The following is a 23557-nucleotide window of genomic DNA, read 5'->3' as shown; positions in this document are numbered from 1 at the left end:
AATGTATAATTGATAAACTATTGAACACTTACAAAATACAGTAGGCGTACTATGTGACAATTGTGTATTTACGCAACATACTTGATTATAAACCTCATCACTTGGTGCCAGACTGTACAGTTAGATTCACATTGCTTTTAGGCAGACAGGTTTTACTGTATTACAACTATTGCATCGCAGTTATGAGGTGTTGTTTGGATTATTATCCAACAGATGATATCCCTGTGGTCTTGTTTTGTCAATTGTTTGACAAGCTTTTTCTAATACAATTCTTGACTGGATACAGGCCAGCTCATTTTCTGTGCAGCTATTTCTATCCAAGTGCCTAGCAAAATGCAGATATTAATGACTCATCAAGAATTTGCTAAAATTACCACTTAATGATGTCAGTAAGAACTTGAATCTGTGTACCAGTGGGACTAGAGGAGGAGAGGCTTGTGCACTATAGCGCACAGTCAGATGTGATGTTTGTTTAATCAAGTGTTTTGCTGTTTTCACAATATTTTTTCCCATGGTTATGCTATCATAGGTTACCATGGCATGTCATGGTTTGCCGTGTTTTTTAATATGCTTTATTAAACCTCTCGGGCTATGCTTACCTGAGTGTTACCACACTTTCATTATCACACATAAAACAAAAACAAACTGAAACAAACAACTAACAGAAAACAATAAACAATAAACAACATTTTTTTTAATACTTTTTTTTTTAGAAGAAGAAAACTGTTTTTGAAGAAATGTTTTACACCCTCAGAATGTCCATTTGCCCATGATATGAGTTTCAGCAATTTAGAATATTTGGCATATTCAATAGTCACCAGCGTAGTTTACTTCAATGCCACAAATTATCAAATTAATTGTATTTCAGCAAACAAAATACACTTATTATGTAATTTCTGAGTTTTTTATTGAGGTCCCTACCCAGAAAAACTGTGAGGTTTGCACATCCAGGAACTATAAATACCATACTGCTGTGTGAAATTTTCTTACAGAAATTCATACCTGCCCACAAGCGGCAGCTATAAAAAGTGTTTATAATGTACTTGTTCTTGAGAGAACTCTCAACATTCAGAGAGTGATAAAACAAACACAGGTTGAATCTGAGCACCGATGTCTTTGCTTGAACCAAACGCAAACTGCATGGCTCCCCTGGTTACCAAGCAACTTCAGGAAAAGTGTTCCAGTCACATAGGGTCTCCTCTCATACAGCAGGATGAAGATAAAACAATTTTATTAGCACCAATAATGGAGAGCATTTTGCCAGCATTTCGCTTTTATTACCCTCAGGAAAACATAACAGAACAATTCATTATCGAACAATGCATTGCCAACTCAGTGTCACTGATTTTCCATTTAAGATCATTTGGAATGGATCAGCTAATAGCCTCTTTTTATTGCTTGAATCAATGTTTGTGCAGTCATTGGCTTCGCTACTTAAATCAATACATTGAGCATGCACCCCTGGTGGCCAAATGCTGTAACTGCTAGTTGATTTTTTTTTTTTTTTTTTTTTTTTTCAAGGAACATTAAAAACGAATTTTCGGCCACACTCCTAAAATAAATTTGAATTGAGGCAACTGAAAACCAGGGAAAGAGAAGAAGAGAATTACGAGCTGAGATTCGATTTTATATCCGTTCATAATTATGTTTTTCAGTCTTAAAATTCATCCTCATAGGCGTTTGTGTGATATCTAAATGGACAATAAATTCAGGAAAAGTTAGGAAACAGCCGATTAATGAATCCAGTCGTTCCTTCTCATAAAATGCATGTGCTCATATCACAGTGTGTTTAACCAAGCATGCCAGTGTTATCCAACAGTACTGCAAGTCCAAAACAAACACGCGCGAGACGTGCTATATTGATATTATCCTCCTGGGCTATTTTAGCGTGTATTTAGGACTTTTAGAATCATAAGCAGGCTAACAAAATCACTAAGCCTTTACATTTTTACATTTGTTGAGACTGTGTGATGCATACAAAAGCATCTAAAGATCACTGCATATTACTCAATACTTCTGTAAATCCAGACAAGCGACTGAGAGCGATTCAGATCAATCAATCAGAATGGGGGGGTCTTGTTGCGCTTAGATAAGACCCCCGCCAAGGGTGATGTCAGGAAATAAAAAGCCAATTTTCTAAGACGCAATACAGACTGTTCTCTCCTTGGACTCGTAAGGCAAAACAAACAAAAAAAAAAGGATTCGGACCTGTTGCAATTGTTACGCTGTGAACAGAAGAGAAAGAAATAGCATATTGTGTTCATGTAGGTATCCCTGGAAGTCTTCTCTTTCTTTATCGTATAAAGACAAAGTACATCCATTAGGACCTAATATCGGAGGAGTATCGCGAGAGAGAGAGAGAGAGAGGTAGAGAGGAGAGAGAGGCAGAGAGAGAGAGCCAGAGATAATTAGGAGAGAGATATAATATATATATAGATATATATTATATATATTGAAGATCTTATATATATATATATATATGCATAATATATGAATATACGTAATACTATAAAGACGGATTTGATATTTCTGCCTTAACATGAACATGGGGTCGTTTTTGTCTGCTAATACATTTCAAGCCATGCCTGACTATTTGCCACAGGCTAGATCTATCAGTCTAATCTAACTAATGCCCACAAGCAAGATTAAAAAAAAAAAAAAAAAAAAAAAAGTCTTAAGCCTACATTTAACAACATTCATTTCATAGAGTCCTAATACTCTGATGTATGTCACTCTAAAGGTAATGTCTCATTTGCCCCAAAGGCGCTGTTGTGAATTCCTGGCTGCAGGTGGCACTGTGGTACAGAATGCAGCCGGTAACAAATATTTTAAGAAACAGTTCTGCTTCAGTTGCCGTGATGGAAATCAGTCGTGCCATGGAAAAAAAAAGAAGCAAGTTTAGATAGCATTATTTATGTTTTTCAACCAAATAAGCACCCTCAAATCAAATGAAGGAATGTGCGCTCGTGGTGCTACAGACCTGATCTAATGAATTCCCGGAATTTGAAAACCTTGAAACAATTTGGATGCAAAACAACTGAAGAGCAATAACTTGTTTTGCATTATGGTTATTGGGACAGCAATATTACTTTTGTTTATGATGAAAGATTACCCTGAAGAGTAGATTTAATATGAATTTATTTCTGCAGAAGCTGTGAGTGCCAAGCTGTCGATCACAGTGAGGTTACACAGAATCGTATTGCTTTTGTCATAGACAGAGGTTATTGTACTGGGCAGACAGATCTAAAAATATAATAACCAAGCTCCATTGCCTTGAATGCAGGAGTATGCAGACAACACATAAATCATACAATACCTACTGTATGGAACTGATTAGCATGAAACTGATAAGAAGAATTTCCATACATTGTTGCAAATGGTTAGACGATATATTTCGGTGCTTACATTATAATAATAATAATAATAATAATAATAATAATAATAATAATAATAATAATAATAATAAAACCTGTGTTAGTTGGGGATGGATCTGTTCCTTCATTATGAGTCCGACAGTGAATTTCAGACCCTCACGTATCACTGGTATATTTAACTACTATTTCCTTATCCCATCTAACTCAAACCAATGGGCCGTTTCTTGGAATAATCAGTCACAAGACTGCAGTTACAGCGGCCTGTGTTGTCTATGGCGTGAACAACAGGAGATAGTTACAAAAACGACGTTCCGTAGTCGAGGGGTTGTAGTCAATTGTGGTTCGTAATCTGATTTAGTTTGTTTTGTTCCGAAAGTGGTATGATATGTGTAAGCATCCATGTGTAAGGACAACAGTTCTGCGCTTGTTGATGGAAAACTAACATAAAGTGAAAGTGTAGTACATTGATACGAGTAAAATTGTGTGACTGGACTGTAATTTGAGTATATAAGTACAGTAGCTGCAGATTATGACCTATATATATATATATATATATTATATAATATAATATATTATATATATATATATATATAGACCTATGATAGACCTTGGGCAGGAATCCGTATTTTAATATTAGTATATAAACAGTAGTTCGGATACTCTTCCTATTGAGTTCCAAGCTTTTGAGTATTCCTATTTCAACTGTTGTTTCTATTATCAAGAAATACACTCATAGTACTGTCACACTGCTTCCTCGTTCTGGAAGAAAGACAGTTCTTTCACCAAGAACAGGTAGAAGAATTGTGAAGAAGGTTAATAGCAATCCGAGAATGACTGCCATAGATATTCAAAGTTAGTTGTCTGCAAGTGGGACTGGTGTTTCCATTTCAACCACAGGTCGGGTATTGCATGGTGAAGGTCTCAGTGGTCATAGGCCAAGGAAAATGCCACTCTTAGGAAAACATCACACGAACAATTGCAGAATGGCATTTGAATGATGGATATCAGTTCTGGTAAACTTTTTGTGGAGTGATGAGCTATTTGGTCACGCTGATAGTCGTTATGTTTGGAGAACGTCTGGTGAGGCGTACAAAGAAAAGAACACCATACCTACTGTCAAGCAGGGGGTGGTAATATCCTTCTATAGGGCTGTTTTTCCTCTAATATCAAAGGAAATGTATTTCACTCAATTCCTGTCACAGTTAACCAACACAGGTCTACCCACAAAACCTGTGTATTTTTAAAATGCATAATACAGTTTAATGCTGTAATATAAACTCAAGTTTCCTTCATTTTATGGTCTGAACTGTTTTAGATGTGGTCGCTGTACATCTCGAACCTGGTGGCAGCTGGAGGGCACAGCTCGATGATGTGAAGGCGCAGTCCTCGGATTGGTGAAGCAGACAGCAGTGATATCCCAACCACTGCGTAGCAGCCTGTCGCCGAAATGCACTGCATTACACAAACATGTCTGTCCATCTCATTTACTAAACCTCTGTCCCGTCTTTCATAGTCTCAGTACACTGACGTCTCTTGTCAACCACGGGGGGGCTCACTTTCCTCCCTCTCTCTGTCTTCCAACCCTTACCAACGCTATCCAGCTTACCCCCCTCCTCCTTTCAGTGACCGGGCTACGCAGAGCCACAAAGCTTGCTGTCTGCACCTAGCCTGGTCAGAGTGAAGATGGTCGGCGGTCCGTGCGCTCGCAGGCTGGCTCGCCGTTCACGGTCCGCATTGATAGCGGCGCTCACCGTATTGCTTGTGCAAACGCTGATCGTTTGGAACTTCAGCAGCTTAGACTCGGGCGAAGACCGAGAGAACGGCGGCTCCAACAGCCGTGAAAAGCGGGACGGGGTCGGGAGCAGCAGAAACTATAACCTAGCCGGCAGTGAGTACCGCGGGGATAAGCAACACCACCACCAGGCTCCGCTAAGAAAGGGACCTGCTCTGCACAAGCAGCAGCCGGTAAGACAATCGCAAGCTTGGGATTTAAAAATTAAATAAAAAGGCCTTCAGTGTTAGGAGGCGATGCGTTTTTTTTTTTCTTTGAACCTCTGATTTCCATTCTGGGTGTATTTAGTATTGTATTTATATATCCGCAACAGAGGTACATATCCAGTGCGTTCTTGTTAGTTTGTATCAAGTAATCGGAGGTTTATATTTACAGCAGTGATGTATGTTCTGACAATATGTAATTGCTTACGAAATTAACGTATATTAGAAATGTCTGTAAACTTTGCATTTTAAATTAATTGATTTTTAAAAGGCTGAATTTCCCGAAAACCCGTGCAATTGCTGACACGGTGAACGTGTGTTTAGTGACATTGGTAACTGGGTATATGGTACATAATGCTATAATAATGATTTTGTTTTTTTAAATATGAAGCCAACTGATTCTAAAAATGTGCATTTTGGTAATAATAGGTACACAACAAGTAGGGATTTAAAAGCTTATTTTGGAGACGATGCAAATGGTTTAATAGTGAACGCATGCACTGATTCTGTTGTTTTTGTTTAAAAATAAGACGATTTTTTTTTTAACTCTAATCCAAAAGATACAATGTATGCATGTCTGATAAGCGCGGTGCTCAAAAGTACACTTAGTATCTAGAGACTACGACTGTATTTCTGTGCAAAGGCTGCTTAATAGATATTTGCAGTGAAACTGTGTTTGAATGGGATACATTGTACAACAATATTGTGATCTATACAGTAAATCAGATTGCACTGATCAGTTTGCCTTCACATGTATAGACAGGACTGCTCACATAGTGCAGATGTATTGTATTCAGTACATATCTCTCCAGTCGTTTCCTATGTGATAAAGACGCAGACAGTTGCCTTTTTGTCAGTCTGAGACATGCCTCTTAAAGCGGTTTTGCATTTTAAAAATGGCTTGAACTTAATCGTTTTTATCTGTATGTAGCTGAACCAGCAAGGTCCTACTGATCAGTGTGGTTATATAGCGTCTTTCAATGTTCGCTTGAAAAACGAACAGTCGTTGGTCTAGCTGAAATAGTATTTCATACCTACTGGTAGAGTTAGAGACGAAGGTTTTAAAAGCTATGCTGGGTATTGTTATGTATTCACAAGAATTTAGTGATCAGGAACGGAACCAAACACACCCACACGTAAATCAAAGAGTAAAGACCGATGATATCGCATAATGTGATAAGCACTTGAGCAGTACTGATATGATGTAAAACCAGGCTAATAATAGTTTGTCTGTTTTAAGAGGAGGACGTGATCGCTCTTGAAACTCTTTACTCAAAATAATAGGGGAAAAAAAACCGTTGAATTGTGTACCAGCAACACTTAGAATCACACATTTAACAGCCAAAAAAGCGTTCTAACAAGCTGTAAGTAAAATGAAATACAGATGAATTATTATCGCCCATCGGTTAACATCTGACACGCCACTTTATTATAGAGTGAACAAGCTCCCGGGCATCTGTTTTAAATACTGTTAAAAGAAGACAAGGGTGTCTCTTGTAGAAAAAAAGAAATTGATGTAATTGAATGCTGAAAACTCCAGGGAGTATGTGTTTAGTAATTTGGGATGCATTTAGCTAACTTAAGCAATAGGGTTTATACTTGGAGCAATTCCCAGGTACCTGCCTGCTCCAGAAATATCAATTTATTTAACCTTGGACTGAGCTCAGAACTGAGTCATGAAATAAGATAAGTATTTCCCTTGCTTGTATGTTAAATCCAAACTAACCACCAAAAAGCTATGGTGGCTGGATTGAAGATCTAGTATTTCTCACTGTGGGTTGCCTGTAGCTAGCGCGGGACAAGGCCAGAAAGTAGTTAGAATCCAAGGGAGAGGGAGTCAAATGGTGTTTTGTTATATATGGTTTTATTTAATAGGCAGTGTTGCCCTTTTCTACTTCTCCACTGTGCTCCAGTTCCGCAGACTCTCTAACCAGTGCACACTGTTCGTATTTTGTACCTGCACTGTCATTGTAAAGCATGTTTCAAGTGATTTGTTGCATTGCTGTGCCTCTCCCGGATTTAACATTTTGCACACTTGAATACATTTTAATCTGTTTTCTGAGAATCCTCTTGTTTTTCAAAGCGTGCCTCTAGTCACATGAGACAAATGAGTGAATTGTCACTAATTGGTTACAGACAAGTGCTGGACATGAATGTGTTAACTGAGATCAGATCACTGCTGCTGAAGTGCCTGAACCTTGGCTATCCAAACACATTTCATGCTCTATGCTTATACAGCCTGGAAATGCTATTCAGTGCAACTTCAATTACCTGAGTCTCCTGCTTCTGAGAACTGAGAGTGTTGCCATAGAAATTCAGTTTCTACTGTTATTCTAAATAACTGTACAGCTGTGTTCAGTCATAATCTATTTATAAACACAGCAGTTATAACGTAAATAATAGTGACGACTCTGTGGTAATTTCTGATGACTGGCAGACATTTCAAGGATAACATTAAAATATAGCGATGAAGCCGCGTAAAGATTTGGAAGATTGTCATTCTGTCAACTCGAGGATAATTCTGGCAGGGAATGTAGTTATATCTTAGCGATAGTAGGAAATGAGATATGACACACAGTCTTCAACATATTCAAAATGTCAAATTCAATTTCAAACTGAAGGCAAACGTTTCAACTGTAGAAATGTGAGTATTACTAATAACCAAACATGAGCTTGGTAGCCTAAAGTTTTACATCCTTCCTATAGTCGTCTTCCCTCCCTGCAGTCCTGCAAGTTTTCTTCATCATCAGGGTAAGTGTCAGCAGATGAGACCAGGAGCTTCCGGCTACATTTTGCGGTGGGATTTTTTCCTAGAGAGAGGTCTGGGAGTTGGTAGCATTGAACAGCTCCCCAGTTTGAGCACTGGGCTCGGTGTGGAAGATGGTGAATGTATGTAAGTTTAGCAGTGAACTACTGGGTTCTCAGTTGCTCAGTATTAATAGTGCTGGGCTGTTGTGTGCGCTTAATAGGTGGCTGCAGAAAGTATGGGAATACAGTTTGTTCACTTTTGCTGTTTATTTTACTGTGCTGTGAAATTGCTCGGCATTGGTTCTTAAGGCTCTAGTGTGGAAGTTGGAGGTCTGTTTCTAATAGTCGTTTCATTTACAAGTTTCACTTCACGAGAATTTTAACTCTCTGTGCTGGTCGAGACAGTGAGAGTGGCAGAGGCACTTTCCTGAAACACAGGTACTGAATGACTGAGAAGGACATGGCTTTCTATTGATTCGGTGAAAAGTGTACGCTGCTTGTTTATAAAAGGGGGACGTTATGCACGAGAACCAAATTCTCTCTTTCTGTTTCTACCACAGCTGGCACTAAAGCACTGAGCAGGGGCACTGTGATACATTTTCTAAGCTTTTGTTCCATGCCAGTTGTTTTTGTTTTTAGCAGAAAGACAATGTGCAAACTTGGGATACATCCAAAATACCAGACTTTCTGATAATCAAACTTCTGTGTATTATGTTAGACCCATACACCTACACCACCACAAAACAATATTGGCTCTGCCATTAATCTGATATATAGACACACCATTTTCATGGAGCTGCCCTAAGCAAAAGCTTAATAAAACCTGCCTCTGCACCCAGCACAGTGTACAGCATACAGTATACCCTGTGTCCCTGTGCTGGAGTGGGGTGGTGATGAGTTTTGGGTAGAATTTCAACCAGAGCCTACAGTATTTTAGATGCCTATATCACTTGGGCAAATTCCCCCTTGAATTCCCTTTGCTCATTTCTCCAGATACATCCTGATAACATCTTCCCACCCCTTACCCAGTCTATGTCCTGCCTGTGTGGAGGAGTTAGTGGTGCTCTGGTATGTGGTACAGTAGAAATGTTGCCAGCAAATCTGGCAGTGAGGGGCGCCACACGCTCTGCCTGCCTGTGTAATCCGTGCCAGCCTCCTCACGGTGGCTCAGATAAAGTGTGACGAGAAGTGTGACAGCGAATGTTGGAATGCGTCTTTAGGCCCCCGCTCGCTTGTCTGCCTGCATGCCTCCTATGCTGTGATTCATGCCATGTTGTCATTATTGCCCTGCTGACTCACACATGCACACAGCCTGATTTGGATAGTGTCCCACTTTCAAGTGTTTAATGCGATCAGCAGGCAAAGTCGTGAAAATGCTGCTAAATTCTGGAGGTAAATCTAATGAAGAGGTTTTGAAAACTAACTGTGAGTGTGTAGCTGTTTTGTGTCCTTAATTTATCAAACAAAAATATCTGTAAAATAATAAATAGGGGTACTACATTTGAAAAATAGGTACATCCCTTACTCGGAGCTATACAATTATTATATAACCCAATCTATGTATCTCATTATCCTTGCTATTGTACCAGATCACTATAGAAGCTAAGATGTCATTGTGAATGTGTCACAGCTGTGCAATAGGGTCATAAGAAAAGTGTTTGACCTGCATTGTACACATGAATGTAATATGTCTAGGACTCATGTACCAATGTCCAAACGGTAGTATTGTTGTGTTTTATGAGTATAGTCCTTTTTGTTTTAATACAGGGAATTTGTTATGTAGATTGGTATCATATTTTCAGATAGAAATTTGCTCTTTATTTAATAGCATATGGATTACTCAGAAAGTAAATTAAATCCATAGAAACTAAACTTCTTCCATAAAACATTTAGACAGTGGCAGACTCAAAGAAGCCCAAAGTACATGCACACACACATTGAGGCAAAGTACAAGACGGACATGTGCACAACCATAGCCTACTGCACAAAAAAACTGTCACTGTTTCAAAGCTGGTAAGAAGCAACTTTCTTCCTAAAAGCTAGTAGAGCTGTCCCGTTGTTTTATATGCCAGTTTAATTGCAAGTATCCTGATGTGAACTTTGACCCACCCCCCTCCCCCATAAATATGGTGCAGAATGCCACATTTTATGGGGCTGTCTTGGTGGGCAAAAACTAAAATAATCAGCTGCAAGCCCTGAATTGTGCATTACAGTGAGAATACAAATAGAGCTCAGTTTCTGCAGCTCACAATTAGACCGTCTTTGTCTCCCAAATAAAACAGTGTCTCTGCTATCTTGGCTTTTGCACTGCGAAATTGCAGATTAAAGGGTAACATTAATGCTTTTCCTGTCTGAATGACAATTAGGTGATTGTGCGCGTATGATAATGTATGTACGTTTGTGTGAGTGTCTGTGTTGATATTGATATGTCTGATTATAGTGGCTGACTTACAAGGGATCGTTTGATCCCCATCAGTGGCAGTCTGCTCATTGAGCTCAGTTGAGCTCATCGTCTCCCAGTTTAATCACTTCAGTATTTTGCAATCAGGTACTTCCGCTGCTGTTCTATAATTTACATCTCTAAATGTATTGCAGGTGGTGGTTGTCTCTGTTTACAATGCATGTCCCTGTTTCCCTTGACACATCAGCGGTAAAGCCTAGGGCCGCTACAAATATTGCTGTAAAAGTCTAGAATTATGCATTAAAGGTCAAAGAATAGCAAATGGCTTTGCAAAGGTACTCTGATAAAGTGGCACATTTTATATAATAGTTGATCAACTGTTTAAAGGTATGGATGAATTAGTATTAGGCTAACTGGGGACAGTTCTATTCTGTAAAGCCTTACGTGTGGGAAAAGGAACAAACCCTTAAAACAGAATTGTGTTTTATGAATGCCTCCAGAGCAGAGTAATGTGTTAAGAAAATGAAATTACTGAAAAGCTATTTATTTATTTATTTATTTATTTATTTATTTATTTATTATTATTATTGAAATTGTAATATCATATGCAGGCTTCATTTTGCAATACCAGAAGAAAACTTGGCAAAAGTTAAGAATTGTACCTGTGTTGGATTCTTGTTATATTTAGTATGAAGCATAAAAATAATAATGCATGATGGACTGCTTTTTTAGGACAAAATTTGACACAGGGGAGCTTAGAAACACCAAAGTCAGTATTGGAGAACCTACAAATGATAGAAACATATGACAATGCTATGTACATCATGTAAAGGAAGATGATGAATCACTGATGAGTCGTTTGACCCCGTCAGTTAGAACCACTTAAGCTGCAATTAAGGTCATTTTCCATGTTGCTCTTCAAGGGAAAATTAAGTCTGAATTGTCACCGCATGTGTGTGCATGAGTGAATAGTGTATCTGTGTCTGTATGAATGATTGTGTGCTGTGTGTCTGTGAGATTCTTGATCTGAGCCATGGTGCTGCTGGTGTAAGGGGCAGTGTTGTGTGATACACTGCCGTTATGGATTCTGTCCAGTCCCGTTGGTGAAATGAGATGAGGTTAAAAGCTCTAAAGCCATTCAAACAAGCCCGGCTCTTTTGCATTGTAGTTTAGGTGCTTGCTTGCGGTGTGCAGGGTCGCCGGTTCGTGGGCAACAAGCTGACATTCGTTCAGATCCTTATAGGGAGGGATGGGCTCGTGACATTTTGCAAAGACATTTTCAGATTCAGTAATACAAGCGAGGTGCTTCTATCAAAGCCCCTGATAGCTCAATCATTTCTTTAACACTTTACGCACTTGAACCACCTTGAGCAGGTCAGTGATCAGATCCTTCATAAGATCATATCTGGTTACATTTTAAATGTATAGGCCTATATGTAATTGTATACAAATGATAAATCAGTGGTTTTATAGTATAACAGATGTGTCACGCTTACAGTATGGCAGAGATGTACATATAGCTGGAGAACTGCTATTAAATTCAATTGTAATGAAACTTGGTTTGGACACTCTCTAGCGTTTCAGTGCATACAGATGTGATCAGTTTTCATGATATTGATCATATTCATTTTGTATTGACTGCTGTGGTTGGTGATGTGTGTTACCAACACACTGGTAAATGCATCCTACAGGTCAAACATGCAGTTACATGGAAGATCATGTTTTTTTTAACACAGAGGTGGAAAATAATTTCAAAGCTTCATGAACAAATACCAGTAGATTTTAAGAACACTATTTATTAAAAATATACTGCTATGATTAATAGTCATCTGACACTGTTTCTATTGAGTGCCAAATCCTGTTAAAAGCAACACAAACACATAGCGAAACCTGTTTTGTGGATGTGAGTTAACATATCTATTTTCAAGCTTCTTTCATACCAACCATCGTAAGAAATAAAACCCAGTCAAACAGCCAAAAAGTTAAGCCTTTGCTCTGCTTGCATTGGGTTTGTAAACGCTTCTTAGTTGAAAATAGGGTTTAAGTTTGTGCAAACGGTTTGGGGTTAGGACCCCAACCCATGTAAAGAACATAATGAAAAAACTAAACGAGAAAACCCTTTTAACCCCTTTCTATTTCTTTGTTACAATCAAAGAAACAACCTGCGTGTCCGGGAAAGTTTAATATATTAAACCTGAAACTGAAAGCAGAAGACATCAGAATAACGGCAGCAAACGTTTGGTTTAACATGTATGCAAAGGCAAACAGTTTTACCATAATAGACGAGTCAGATTTAATGCACTGTACAGTCCTCTTCCTTTGCATTTTTTTTTCTGTAGGAAACATCTTGCTAGCCATCTGCTGGATACCTGATGGTCTCTGAACACCTCAAAAGGAATTTGCATATCTGCACCCAATGTAGCATTGCAGGGTGTGCAATTCAATCTCCCTGTAGTGCAAATATATGCGAGTAAAGCATAGCTTTGTCAACTCTAGTACTTTGCATTTGTTTATGTGGGCTACATATTCTATATTTAAACCCCATTTTATTGTACACCACTCATCCCTGCACCAGTCAGCCTCTTATGAAACAGCAGCATCAGCCAGCCTTATTGGCTGAATCATGTCCCTCTGTTGGCTGCAGTCCATAGTGTGGGTAGTGGCGAGCAAGCTGAGTGCTTAAAGGCTTAAGCAGGCATCTCAGCAGTGGAGGCTGGCACGTGGCTGTCCCCTTCTGAGATGGTCCAGACAGGGTGACTGCATCAAACACGCTTTCAACGTAAGTGGAAGACAAATGAAATCAAAGCGGTTTATTTGCATTGTGTTTGCAGGTTATTGCATTATCGCACACAATCTGATTAGGGTTGCCTAAATCGGATGAGGTTTTGTCATACTGTATTGCTAGATTAATCAGATTTGTTTCATAGCTTCATCCAAGCTTGCAGTTAATGCCTGTATAATGGACTACATCCCATCCATCTGTAATGTCCTTCGGATGTTCATAAAACTTCCATTAATTAAGCCTATGAAGGCTGTAAATTAGATGTACAGTGATGTCCATCAGAAACCAGTAACTGGGCTTTTTTTTTAGTCATAAATGGCTAAAGACCTGAAAAAAATAAGTTAGTGTTGGCCAATGAAGAAAATAATTGGTTCAATTAAGTAATTAAGAACTCGGGTGGAATGAGAACCAGAAATCCCTGTGGCTCTCCAGGACCATGGTTGGCCACTCCCCTTACCCTTCTCTACCCCACACGCACATGCACATGCAAGTTTTATGACAATAAACAGAGCTGTTATAACTGGGAGGTATAAAAGATCTGAACACCTGCTGCACCCTGGATAGTTCGCAAACATCTCTTCAGTTTCTTCAGTTGATTGTTGAATCATTGCTCCGTCTCTCTCTTTGTCTCTATCATTATTAACAGGGTTGACAGCATTTGATGCGTTATATTGAGCTGCAAGGCTAGAACTGGCTGCTCCAAAACTTCACTGATCTCTGGTACCAAGTACAGGTTTAAAGAAAATGTCCTGAATGAGCCTTTCCTGTCCTCCTTTTTTTATAAAACAAATTCTGAACGATGTCTTATCTTTTATTTTGCTGATTATGTTGCTCTTTCCCAGTTCAACTCTCCATTCCCCAAAAGGAAACGTGTTTGTTTTTTTAGATATCTTACACTACTTCCTAATCTGTAATGTGATTTCTTTGGTAATGAACTATAAAGCATACAGAAGGCAGGGGTCTGTGGGATGCTGTTAAACCTTGCAGATTGCATGAATGTTAAAATGATTTACAGTACTGTGAATCCTAATTGAGACCGGGGGTGTTTTGTAAAAGTGTTTATTTAGATCAAAGTATTAATGTATGTAAAACTGTTAATATGACATTCCCCCTTCAGAAATAATGAATAGCCTTGTAGGTATGACAGGTGTTTGTGTTCGGTTTATATAACAGTACTTTTTTCTATGGGGGTAATAATGATAGTGGTTTACAAAAGTGACTGAACCAGAAATAAATATTGGCATGTAGGGCTGCAGAATAGTGGCACAAACATGCGCAGTGTGCACTGAAGGATTTGGACATTCCGCTACCCTGCCGGTATGTAGGTTTCATCCAAACAGTTTTTTCTTTTTACATTTCCGAAAAATAATTTTTAAAGAAAGTTCAGTTTATGGGAGGAACGCCTCAAGGATGCCAGAGTTTGGTCTATTCTGGGTCAATGCTTCTTGCCTAACTCTTTAAAGATCTTGACAGGCAAACTTTTGCAATCTTAAATCAGATTCCTTTGAGCGCTTTATAATAAGTGATGCATTCTACCAAGCAATTTAACTTCCCTCCCAAAACAGATCATTATTATATTCCTAATAAATTAAACTGCTCAGTTATATGTACTCCAGGTGGCAGGAACAGGATTAGGTCAGACAAAGTATCCTACAGGATAAGGATAAGAGCAAACATGGTAAACTAATAAGTGTGGCTATAATACTGCACATGAAGCTAATCTCCAGAAAAGCACAGATGAGGGCAATTGAGTATGGCAGCCCGGTCAGGAGAAATGGGTCTAGCGGGCTCCGTTCACAAAACCTTGTGGCAGTTTGTTGTTTTTCACAGGAAATGACGTAGCAGGGCTGGTGTTGGGTTTATTTAAAAATGTCGTAGATTTAACATCTTCAGGGTGTCCTTGGAGACATCAGCATGGTTGATGCATGACTTACAATCTGTAGACCTGCTTGTGTTGCCTCACTCCTCTTGCGTAGTGCAGGCACTTCTGTGATTAAAACAGTTTGTGTGCACAAGCTTTTGTGAACCACTTCATATATATATATATATATATCTATATATATATATATATATATATATATATATATATATATATATATATATATAAAATGAATTGCATTTATAAAATGAATTGTAAAGAGTCTTGCAGTCATTCAAAGAGTAAACCACACTTAAATGCATTTGTTATTAAATGTTTCTTTGAAGAAACATTCAATAGTTAATACATTGCTTGGACACAACAATATTTTGCATTGAATGGCTCCCTTGCAGCACGTCAGTGGGTTAAAATGAAGTCATAGTGGTGGACATGTCTTACTGTTGTACTGAATGATGCATTGTTCATTTTTTCTAATAGTGATTTTTATTAGATTGCTTAACAAGCCAAAGCTTTACAGAATAACTTCAAACTCTTTACTGTTTTAAATACAATACCTGTAACCAAACACTACATATATACTGTGCTGTAGCACTGAATGTCCAAATGTCCAAAACGACGAGGTACTCTGACTAAGTGCATTCCATTCCTCTCCTATTTGCAACCACAGTTGGCTTCAGGGTGGATGCTCAGTTGCAGTCTGTGCCTCTCAATAGAAGGCAAGAGAGCAGTAACTGCTGGAAACATTTTCAATTTGAGATCAGGCATTAAATGGTAATCGACCAGCGCTATTGCCTCCATCTTCTCTGATTGAAGTGGAGTGACAGGTAAGAGGGAAGCAGTGGTTTTTTCAGCCCTAAATCCTAAATCTACTCAAATCCCTAGCGTAATTCCTTTCAATCCTACAGGTTTCCAGGCTACTTAGTGCAACATTGGCTTGGTGTGATTTAACTGTTCATTGACTGCTGACCTTATAACGTAAGATTAATAAATCATTGTACTTTTTAAATAATGTACCATGCTAAAATTAAAACACTGACATTGTCTGGGACTGTCTGTCCTTCGGCAGCCCGAGACTCAGACACACAACCTCTGTGCTCTACTCTGTAAGTAGAACTCCTGCTCAGTTTGATTTATTTGAACTTGGATTGCAGGCTAATGTAATTTTGACCCTGATGCTGCCCTGGATACAAAGGCTCTGTTATCTAGGCACGGGTCATTCATGTGAATTCTCATTCCCTGCCACCTTGACTGACTGCCTTGCATACTGACACCAGCACATGGTATAGGCATAACGTTGAGCTGTGTGTGGGAAGCGGCTCCCTAAAATCACATCGCTGCCAGTGCACATGAACATCCTGACATCGAGCATCCGACGTGACTCTGCAACACTTAGGGAGTATAAGAAGATCTTGGAAAGATCCGACATAAAATCCCCACCACCCTCCCGTCTGAAGTCGAGATGGCCACTCTGTACACATGCCTCGACCTTATCGAAAATCCGACAAAGGAACAATCTGGTTTCTCCTTGTGCCGACGACAGTGGGAGGTGTGGATATTTCTTCCATAAAGGGACTCGTCAAGCTGAGAATGCGGTGTGAATCATCTTAATATACGCGTATTCTGCCAGAACAAGTGGACTCCACGCAGCGACCTCAAATGCCGTGGAATGGCTTACAAAACTAAAATTACAACTGTAACCCGTTGCTTTTCAAACACCATACTGGCGATACACATGTATTTTCTGTGACGCCTTAATTATGTGAAATGCTCCATAATCGGAACAAAACAGAGTAAATGATGGCAAATGCATTTGGATAATGTGCCTACTTTAGTGTTGTTTGTAGCCCAGGTCAATTTGTAATTGTTTAAAAATTTTTTTTTTTTAAATGTACAACTTTTTGGGAAATTGAGCTATCCATATATTGTTCTTGTTTCAAACATAATTAATCCACTCAGCTCCCTGGAAAACTGATGTTTCAGCACTGATAAGTGACTGTGCACCTCTTGCTACTCGTGGTTTTATCATTAGCAGCAATCAAGGCTTGTCTTCACAGTGACAGCACTGGAATTATAGTCTTGTGGTGGGAGCTGAGAAACTGGGAGGCAGTGGTTTAGTGGGCAAAGCTGAGGGACTGGGAGTGTCGATAGATGGACAGACGTCTGACTGGGTATTTTGGGTAAATGTGTGTATGTTCAATAAAACCCAGAAAGACTACAGCTTGATTTCTCCATATATCGGAGCAGATGAACACAGTGTTTACACAGCTGGTATAACAAGGCTTCTCTAGGAGTGGGGTATGCTGGGAAAACACACAAAGATGTATTGCTGTTAACTCTGGTCCAGACTGAGAATTTCCACTCCCTGTCTGAGATCACACTGCACTGAGAATGAGATCTGGAGCCAATAATCACAATTGAGGAGTTTGGTGGGTTAGTGTGTTTGAGCAGCTCAGTATGGAGTTGGGCTGCAGTGTGGAAGGTTGTGGGTTTGAGTAGCTCAGTGGCTAGATTAAATTTCTAAAAAGACACTGCTTTTTTTTGACAATAAAGAAATAAAACAAACCAGGTTTTGCTGCTGGAAAAGAAGTCTGATCACATTGCTTTCCTGTTTAGCGTGTGTATCTAATACAGGAAAAGCCGGCACCATGCTGCAGTTTCCTTGGCTGTAAAAAAAAAAAAAAAAAAAAAAAAAAACTGTGATTTGTTGTTTTAAGAAATTGGATGAATGGGTCTTTTAACTGCATGCTCCTAGAGGGAGTAACTAACCAGTACAGCCCCAAACCATCTCTGGTTTATATATAAGTCAGTCTCTGTCCAGTACAATACAGTATATACATTAAAATATTAGTGATAGTTTCCGTTGTTATTATAGAGATTAGTGCCTAGATTTTTCCAGTTGAATTGCTGCTGAAGCTCATGTCTCGGGTTTCATTTTCTTTCTGCTGTTACCATTTCCAGCAGGCAAACCACAGTTGCTTGGATAGTCTCCATACACCCATAAAACTGAATGGATTTATGCTGTGTTGCTTACTGTATAAAAGAAAAAGATACATTTCTCAGACCAAAAGCCAACTGCTGTTAGAGTATTACCCAACACCAGTTTTGTAAACTGCTAATTATAAAATAAATACATAACACAATGATCAGTAGAAAGCATGACAATCCAGTTCCTGAATGAATGACAGAATTATGCATACAGGAAACATTTTCTGAGCAGACAATTTTTTACTCGAGGGAACAGGTAGGATCTGATTAAACACTGTCGATTCACAATTGTCGGTGCTTGAATAGTGGTTTGATCTGTGCGGTCTCTAATCGTCTACCCTTTATTACTTTCGGTAACATTTTCCCCACATATTCCCATGTTTTTGTGCAGCCCAAATTGTAATTCCTATAACTATTGCAGTTCCCCCACACTCTTTCCAACTCCTGCAGTAAATGTAAGGTGGGTGAAGCAGTATTTAATTCAATCCAATTTATCTGAATTTACTTTCAAGAACTTTCTTTCTCTCGGGCAAAAAAATAATAATTAAAACTGTGTGGTAATTTACTGATAGTGACTTGAAAGACCCTGATTAGAAGCCATGGTCATATGTACTGCAGGCTAGAAGTTTCGCAATGTGTGTGTGTGTGTGTAATTGAGCATGTGTGGGCCTCAGATTATGCAGTCATTAATGAATAACGAGAGGTATTGATCTGACCCTGCTCACAAAAGAAACCCCACCTCCAGGACGAGTCCAGCTCCTTCCAGTAGCTTCATTTTTTCTGACCCTAGTAGAGGTCAAAGGTCCTAAAACTGACCTCTCTGAGACCCAGTACTATTGGAGAACTATTTCCAGTTACATACCTGACTGTATTGTATTTGTTTTCCATTGTTTGAAATGCTGTACCGTCCTTTTTAAAAAGGTCCCCTGTCTTGTTTGTAAAAGTTGTATAAACAGTACTGTATGTGGCAGTCAGCCTGGCCCCCCCGTGCAGTGAGTTACTGTCCAGTTACGCAACATGCCAGCATATTTTGTGAGGCAATTATTTTTTTCCATTTTATATTTTATAGCTTTCACTTAGTTTTTCAGTATTTTATAGCCCAGTTGGTTTTCTAAAGTGTTGTTTTTCTGACTTTTTTTAAACCAAATAAGTCTTCTCCTCCAGATTTGTGTTGCTAGGCAGATTTAATTTGCTTACTGATGAGGTGTTTTTCTCTATATCTGATTGGGTGTTTGGCTTTGTTAAGAAGTAATGAACTCATTTTGCATGGATATGAGCAAAAATAACAAAGAGGACAGTTCAGGATGCACCATTAGGTTATGCCTGTGATAGAATAGGTGTAAAACACGAGGAATGTGATTGGTTAACCTGAGTATAATCTAATTGCATTGTAAAGGATCCTCTTGCCTATTTAGCACAGGCTACCCTACCGAAGAAAGGTGGAATTAAAAGTTGTGTTTACTCTCTGAGCCCCCAACACCTCTTAGCTCCCAGGCATGGGTTCCTGTGCAGCAGTGCTGGGTAGAACATTGATTTATTTGTGGCTAAAGCAGGTGTGTTTTTATGAAGAGAAATAGATGCACAGAACTGTGTATAAATAAATCTAGATGGATAAAGAATACAGCAGCACTCGAGAGAAGACTGTCTGGATCTACCCAGGCTTGGTGATCCAATGGTTAAAGAAAAGGGTTTGGTACCAGGAGGTCCCTGGTTCTAATCCCTGCCCAGTCACTGGCTTGCTGTGTGTGACCCTGAGCAAGCCACTTAACCTCCTTGTGCTCCGTCCTTCAGGTGAGACGTAAAACAAACAAGGTCCTGTTGTGACACTAGTCTCTGTAAATTGCTTTGGATTAAAGTGTCCGCTGAATGTCTAATTAATAATAATAAATCAGAGACAAGCTGTAAAGCAAAGCATGTGCTGAGAGGGAACGTCTACTTTCTAGGAATTAAAAGCTTTCTATTGAATGAAACTATCCACAATGTGTGATTTTTCCAGTTCCTGCATGTGGAATGATTAGGCAGTTCCCCCAGGATAGATGGCATATATGAGCGAATAACCATCCTGCATGAATATACAACAAAGGTCAAAGGACAAGACACCCTCGCCACTGTAGAACATTTGACTTCCACCCAAACTAGGTGTTAAGCTTGAATACAAAAGATGGATGCCACCTCCAACAGTACAGTAACCACTACGCTGGCATTGGCCAGTACTTAGTTCTACCACAGCCGTACATGTACTGCAGCATCTGATATTTCTACCAGAAAATTTCTACCATCCATGTCTTTGTTGTTTTGACAGATGTTCGTGGGAGAACAGGATAATCTCACTGGGACCATCCCATAAATCAATACATAAATACATAAACTTTCCAGGTGTTTAAAATGGAACGTGTTATAAAGGCTGAACCCTTTTCCTCACGCGGAGAGCAGTGTTTGAGTGTTTCTGCCAAATCCGGCACATTTGTCTGTCAGCGTGGTTACGCAAGCCATGCCAACTGTTCTGCAGCTCAGACACATTATTTATTTTTTTTAGCGGTAGAGAGAATAGTGCGGTACCATTTTCTAAGGAGAATGTTGGGTACCCAGGGTCTTGGCACTCACGCACTGTTTCATCGACAGCTCTTAATTACAGTGCAAAGCAGCAGGAGCTGCGTTTGAAGTCTCCTCAGTGAGGCGAATTTTCCATACTGAAACTTTCTGCTGTCACCCATTCGCAGCTTGTTAAGAAGAAATTACAGGGCTAAAGAAAGATATCTGACAGCGTTGCTCCCAGGCCCTACCTTGTTTTTAGTGGCCACCTAGGAAATTAGTACTCAAACAGACCTGAAACAGACCTGGGATTAGTGGCACCACTCAGATTGAGCTGTGCTGGAACCCTCAGATTGGCCCAACACAGTTGAAAAGTGAAGATGAAATAAAGCCATGCTTGAGTCAAGGAAGAAACGCAGACCAGATTTGACCTTTTGGTCCATTTGATGTGCTTCTGGAGACAGGTGACGGCCCTGAACCTTAAGACATAAGTTTTTCGGGCTCCCGGGCGCCTGCAGGCTTGCCTGTAAACTGCCCAGGGCTGCGTTTTCCTCCGACGCTACAGCTCTGGGTGGCTGCTTGGTGAGTCTGCAGTGTGTAAAGAAGCAGGCAGCTGACGGCATACGCTTCAGAGGACAGCGTGTGTTCGTCTTCGCCCCTCCCGAGTCAGCGCAGGGGTGGTAGCGGTGGGCTGAGCCTCAAAATAACTGGACATTACTAAATTGGGGAGAAAACATGAAAAATATTTGCCGACCACTAAAAAAAAAGACAAGCTTTTCTGAGAAGTTGATCGATCTTCTAAGCCCCATTGCTCTCCTGCGGATGTTTCATAACTCTTAGTTGGCTGTTGGTTGAGGGCTAAGGGATCAGATGGATGGTAGAGCTACCTCACTGCCCCCACCGTGTAGATTGGCAAGCACAATCCCAGCTGTCTGTGCCAGGGAGTGAGCAGTGAGACAAGAATTGGGTCTGATGTCCATTTCAGCAGCTGAGCTGTACTGGGCAGGATTACAGAGCACAGCAAAGAGCAGGCCTGGAGTTAATCCACGAGCATCCGTGTGGCTTTGGAGGGGCTGACATGGCTGGAATCGACTTTTTCCTGTGGTTTCTTAAGAAAATCTACTTGGTCTCATAAGAGCTTTGCTTTAACAAGGAGGCACTTGGCCAGCATGAAAATCCATCGTTACTTTTGTGCTGAAGCACAGTGAGCCAAGATATTCCCTTTTTGTTGGTCAACCCTTTAATGTCTGCCTTCCAGTACAGCTGGCAGGAGACTGCTAGGGGTTGTCTGGGAATAACACTGTCCATCTCCTGATGCTATGATGCTCAGTATTGCCAAATATGACCCTCAATTATAATATGGCCAGTAGATTTTGCCATAAAGTCACCACTTTGGTGACAAAGCTTTCACAGTATATACAACAGAACTTCGGTTCTGTAATAAAGGCTTTCTGCTTAGCTGTCAGAATCAGTACCACCCTGTTGATCTCGCAGAGCCAATCCTTTCGTGGAACCAGCCCCCTTTTCTTGTTTCCATAGTGACGCGCACCAGACAGTCAAGTTAGGGTAGGACAGCGGAAATTATAATTTCAAATTAATTCTGCTTTGTCTGCGGTTAGGAAGAGACAGAACTTAAAGAAAATGAATAAACAAAAAAAAACCTTTAAAAGCAAATAGATTCCCCTCACCCTAACAACATGGGACAAAAAGAGTGTTGAGGTGTCTGTGCTGCCTTATGGCACAATGTGGGTTATAGGGGGGGTTAAAATAACTTTAAAACATTCTCTGTGTTTGCAGGAGTTCTACAGCACTACAGGCCATTGAGTTTCCCTGACTTGCTCAGTTGATCAGCTTAGACAGCACGGGAAATTAAAAATAAATTCTCAAAATGTTTTTCTTGCCTTTAAATAAAATTGTGAAAGAAACTGATTGGATTTGGAAAATCCACATCTGGTGCCCACTTCATGAGAATGAGAGCATTTTAGCCAGCTTGTCTACGACAGAAACGTGTTCACTTCATTTTTTATATAGTTATCTTCCCTGGCATTTCATTAATATATTTCTATTTCCTGGCATTTTATGTATGTACTTCACTCACTGGCATTTTATGCACAGAATATAGTTCCCTGGAATATTATGGAGTTTTCTGGCACATCAATTGTATATAGTTTCCCTCCCACAATGTAAATATAATAAAAAAAAAAACACCCATTATATGATAACAAAGCATGCAAAAGCAATGTGTGTGCAAAATATACATGTCTCCTCAGGGTGATTTGTCCCACCCTGACTGTACTGCAGCATTAGTCTGTCATACTTTGCAATACCTGGCAATTTTAATATAAAGTGTAGCGCAGCACTCAAACTACTACCCATTTCCACTACACTGCAGCCCAGCTTCTCATATAAAAAGCTAATTAATCCGTTTATTGTTAGATTGCAGTATAAGTGTCATTGAAACATTGATCTCAAACAGCAGCACGACTGTGGCTGCTGTGCATCTACATTGCTGCTGGCAGAGTGGGTAGGGAAGGCTGCGTGGTGGTTGTGTTTGCATGAGTCAGATTTCCTACTGAAACGTCTGCTCCCCATTGTGCGCAGTTGGCTGCAGATGATTCCAATAAGCCAGACAATCTCCCAGCTCCACCTGGTGACGTTGATCCTGACAGCTGTGATTAATACGTTGAAGACTGATCGGATTTCATGGGATGCAATCGTGGAGAAAGCTGATCCGCTCTGTATTGAGTGAAGGCTGGCTGTAACCCAGATGTGGGTTACTATACTTTTGTTTTCTTTTTAAAGTATAAAAAAAAAATAACGTACACTTTATAATGTCACACCAAACTTTTAACTGCTGCAGG

The 23557-nt window shown here is 39.7% G+C and overlaps 1 protein-coding gene across 2 annotated transcripts in view; it reads left to right on the top strand.

The window, feature by feature from the left end:
• Window positions 1-4986: 4986 nt before the first annotated feature.
• Window positions 4987-23557, top strand: part of LOC121300595 (xylosyltransferase 1-like) — a 45550-nt gene continuing 26979 nt past the window's right edge. Inside the window, exon 1 of one of the 2 annotated variants that reach the window (XM_041229201.1) lies at window positions 4987-5339. In XM_041229201.1, the coding sequence (XP_041085135.1) occupies window positions 5058-5339 (282 nt within the window). In that variant the 5' untranslated portion in view covers window positions 4987-5057. The remainder of the gene's footprint in view (window positions 5340-23557) is intronic. The other variant, XM_041229199.1, reaches the window with a different exon arrangement.

This window comes from Polyodon spathula, chromosome 26, assembly GCF_017654505.1.
Source record: "Polyodon spathula isolate WHYD16114869_AA chromosome 26, ASM1765450v1, whole genome shotgun sequence".
In the NCBI taxonomy this organism is placed as follows: domain Eukaryota; kingdom Metazoa; phylum Chordata; class Actinopteri; order Acipenseriformes; family Polyodontidae; genus Polyodon; species Polyodon spathula.
This window is presented reverse-complemented; position numbering and strand designations above follow the sequence as displayed.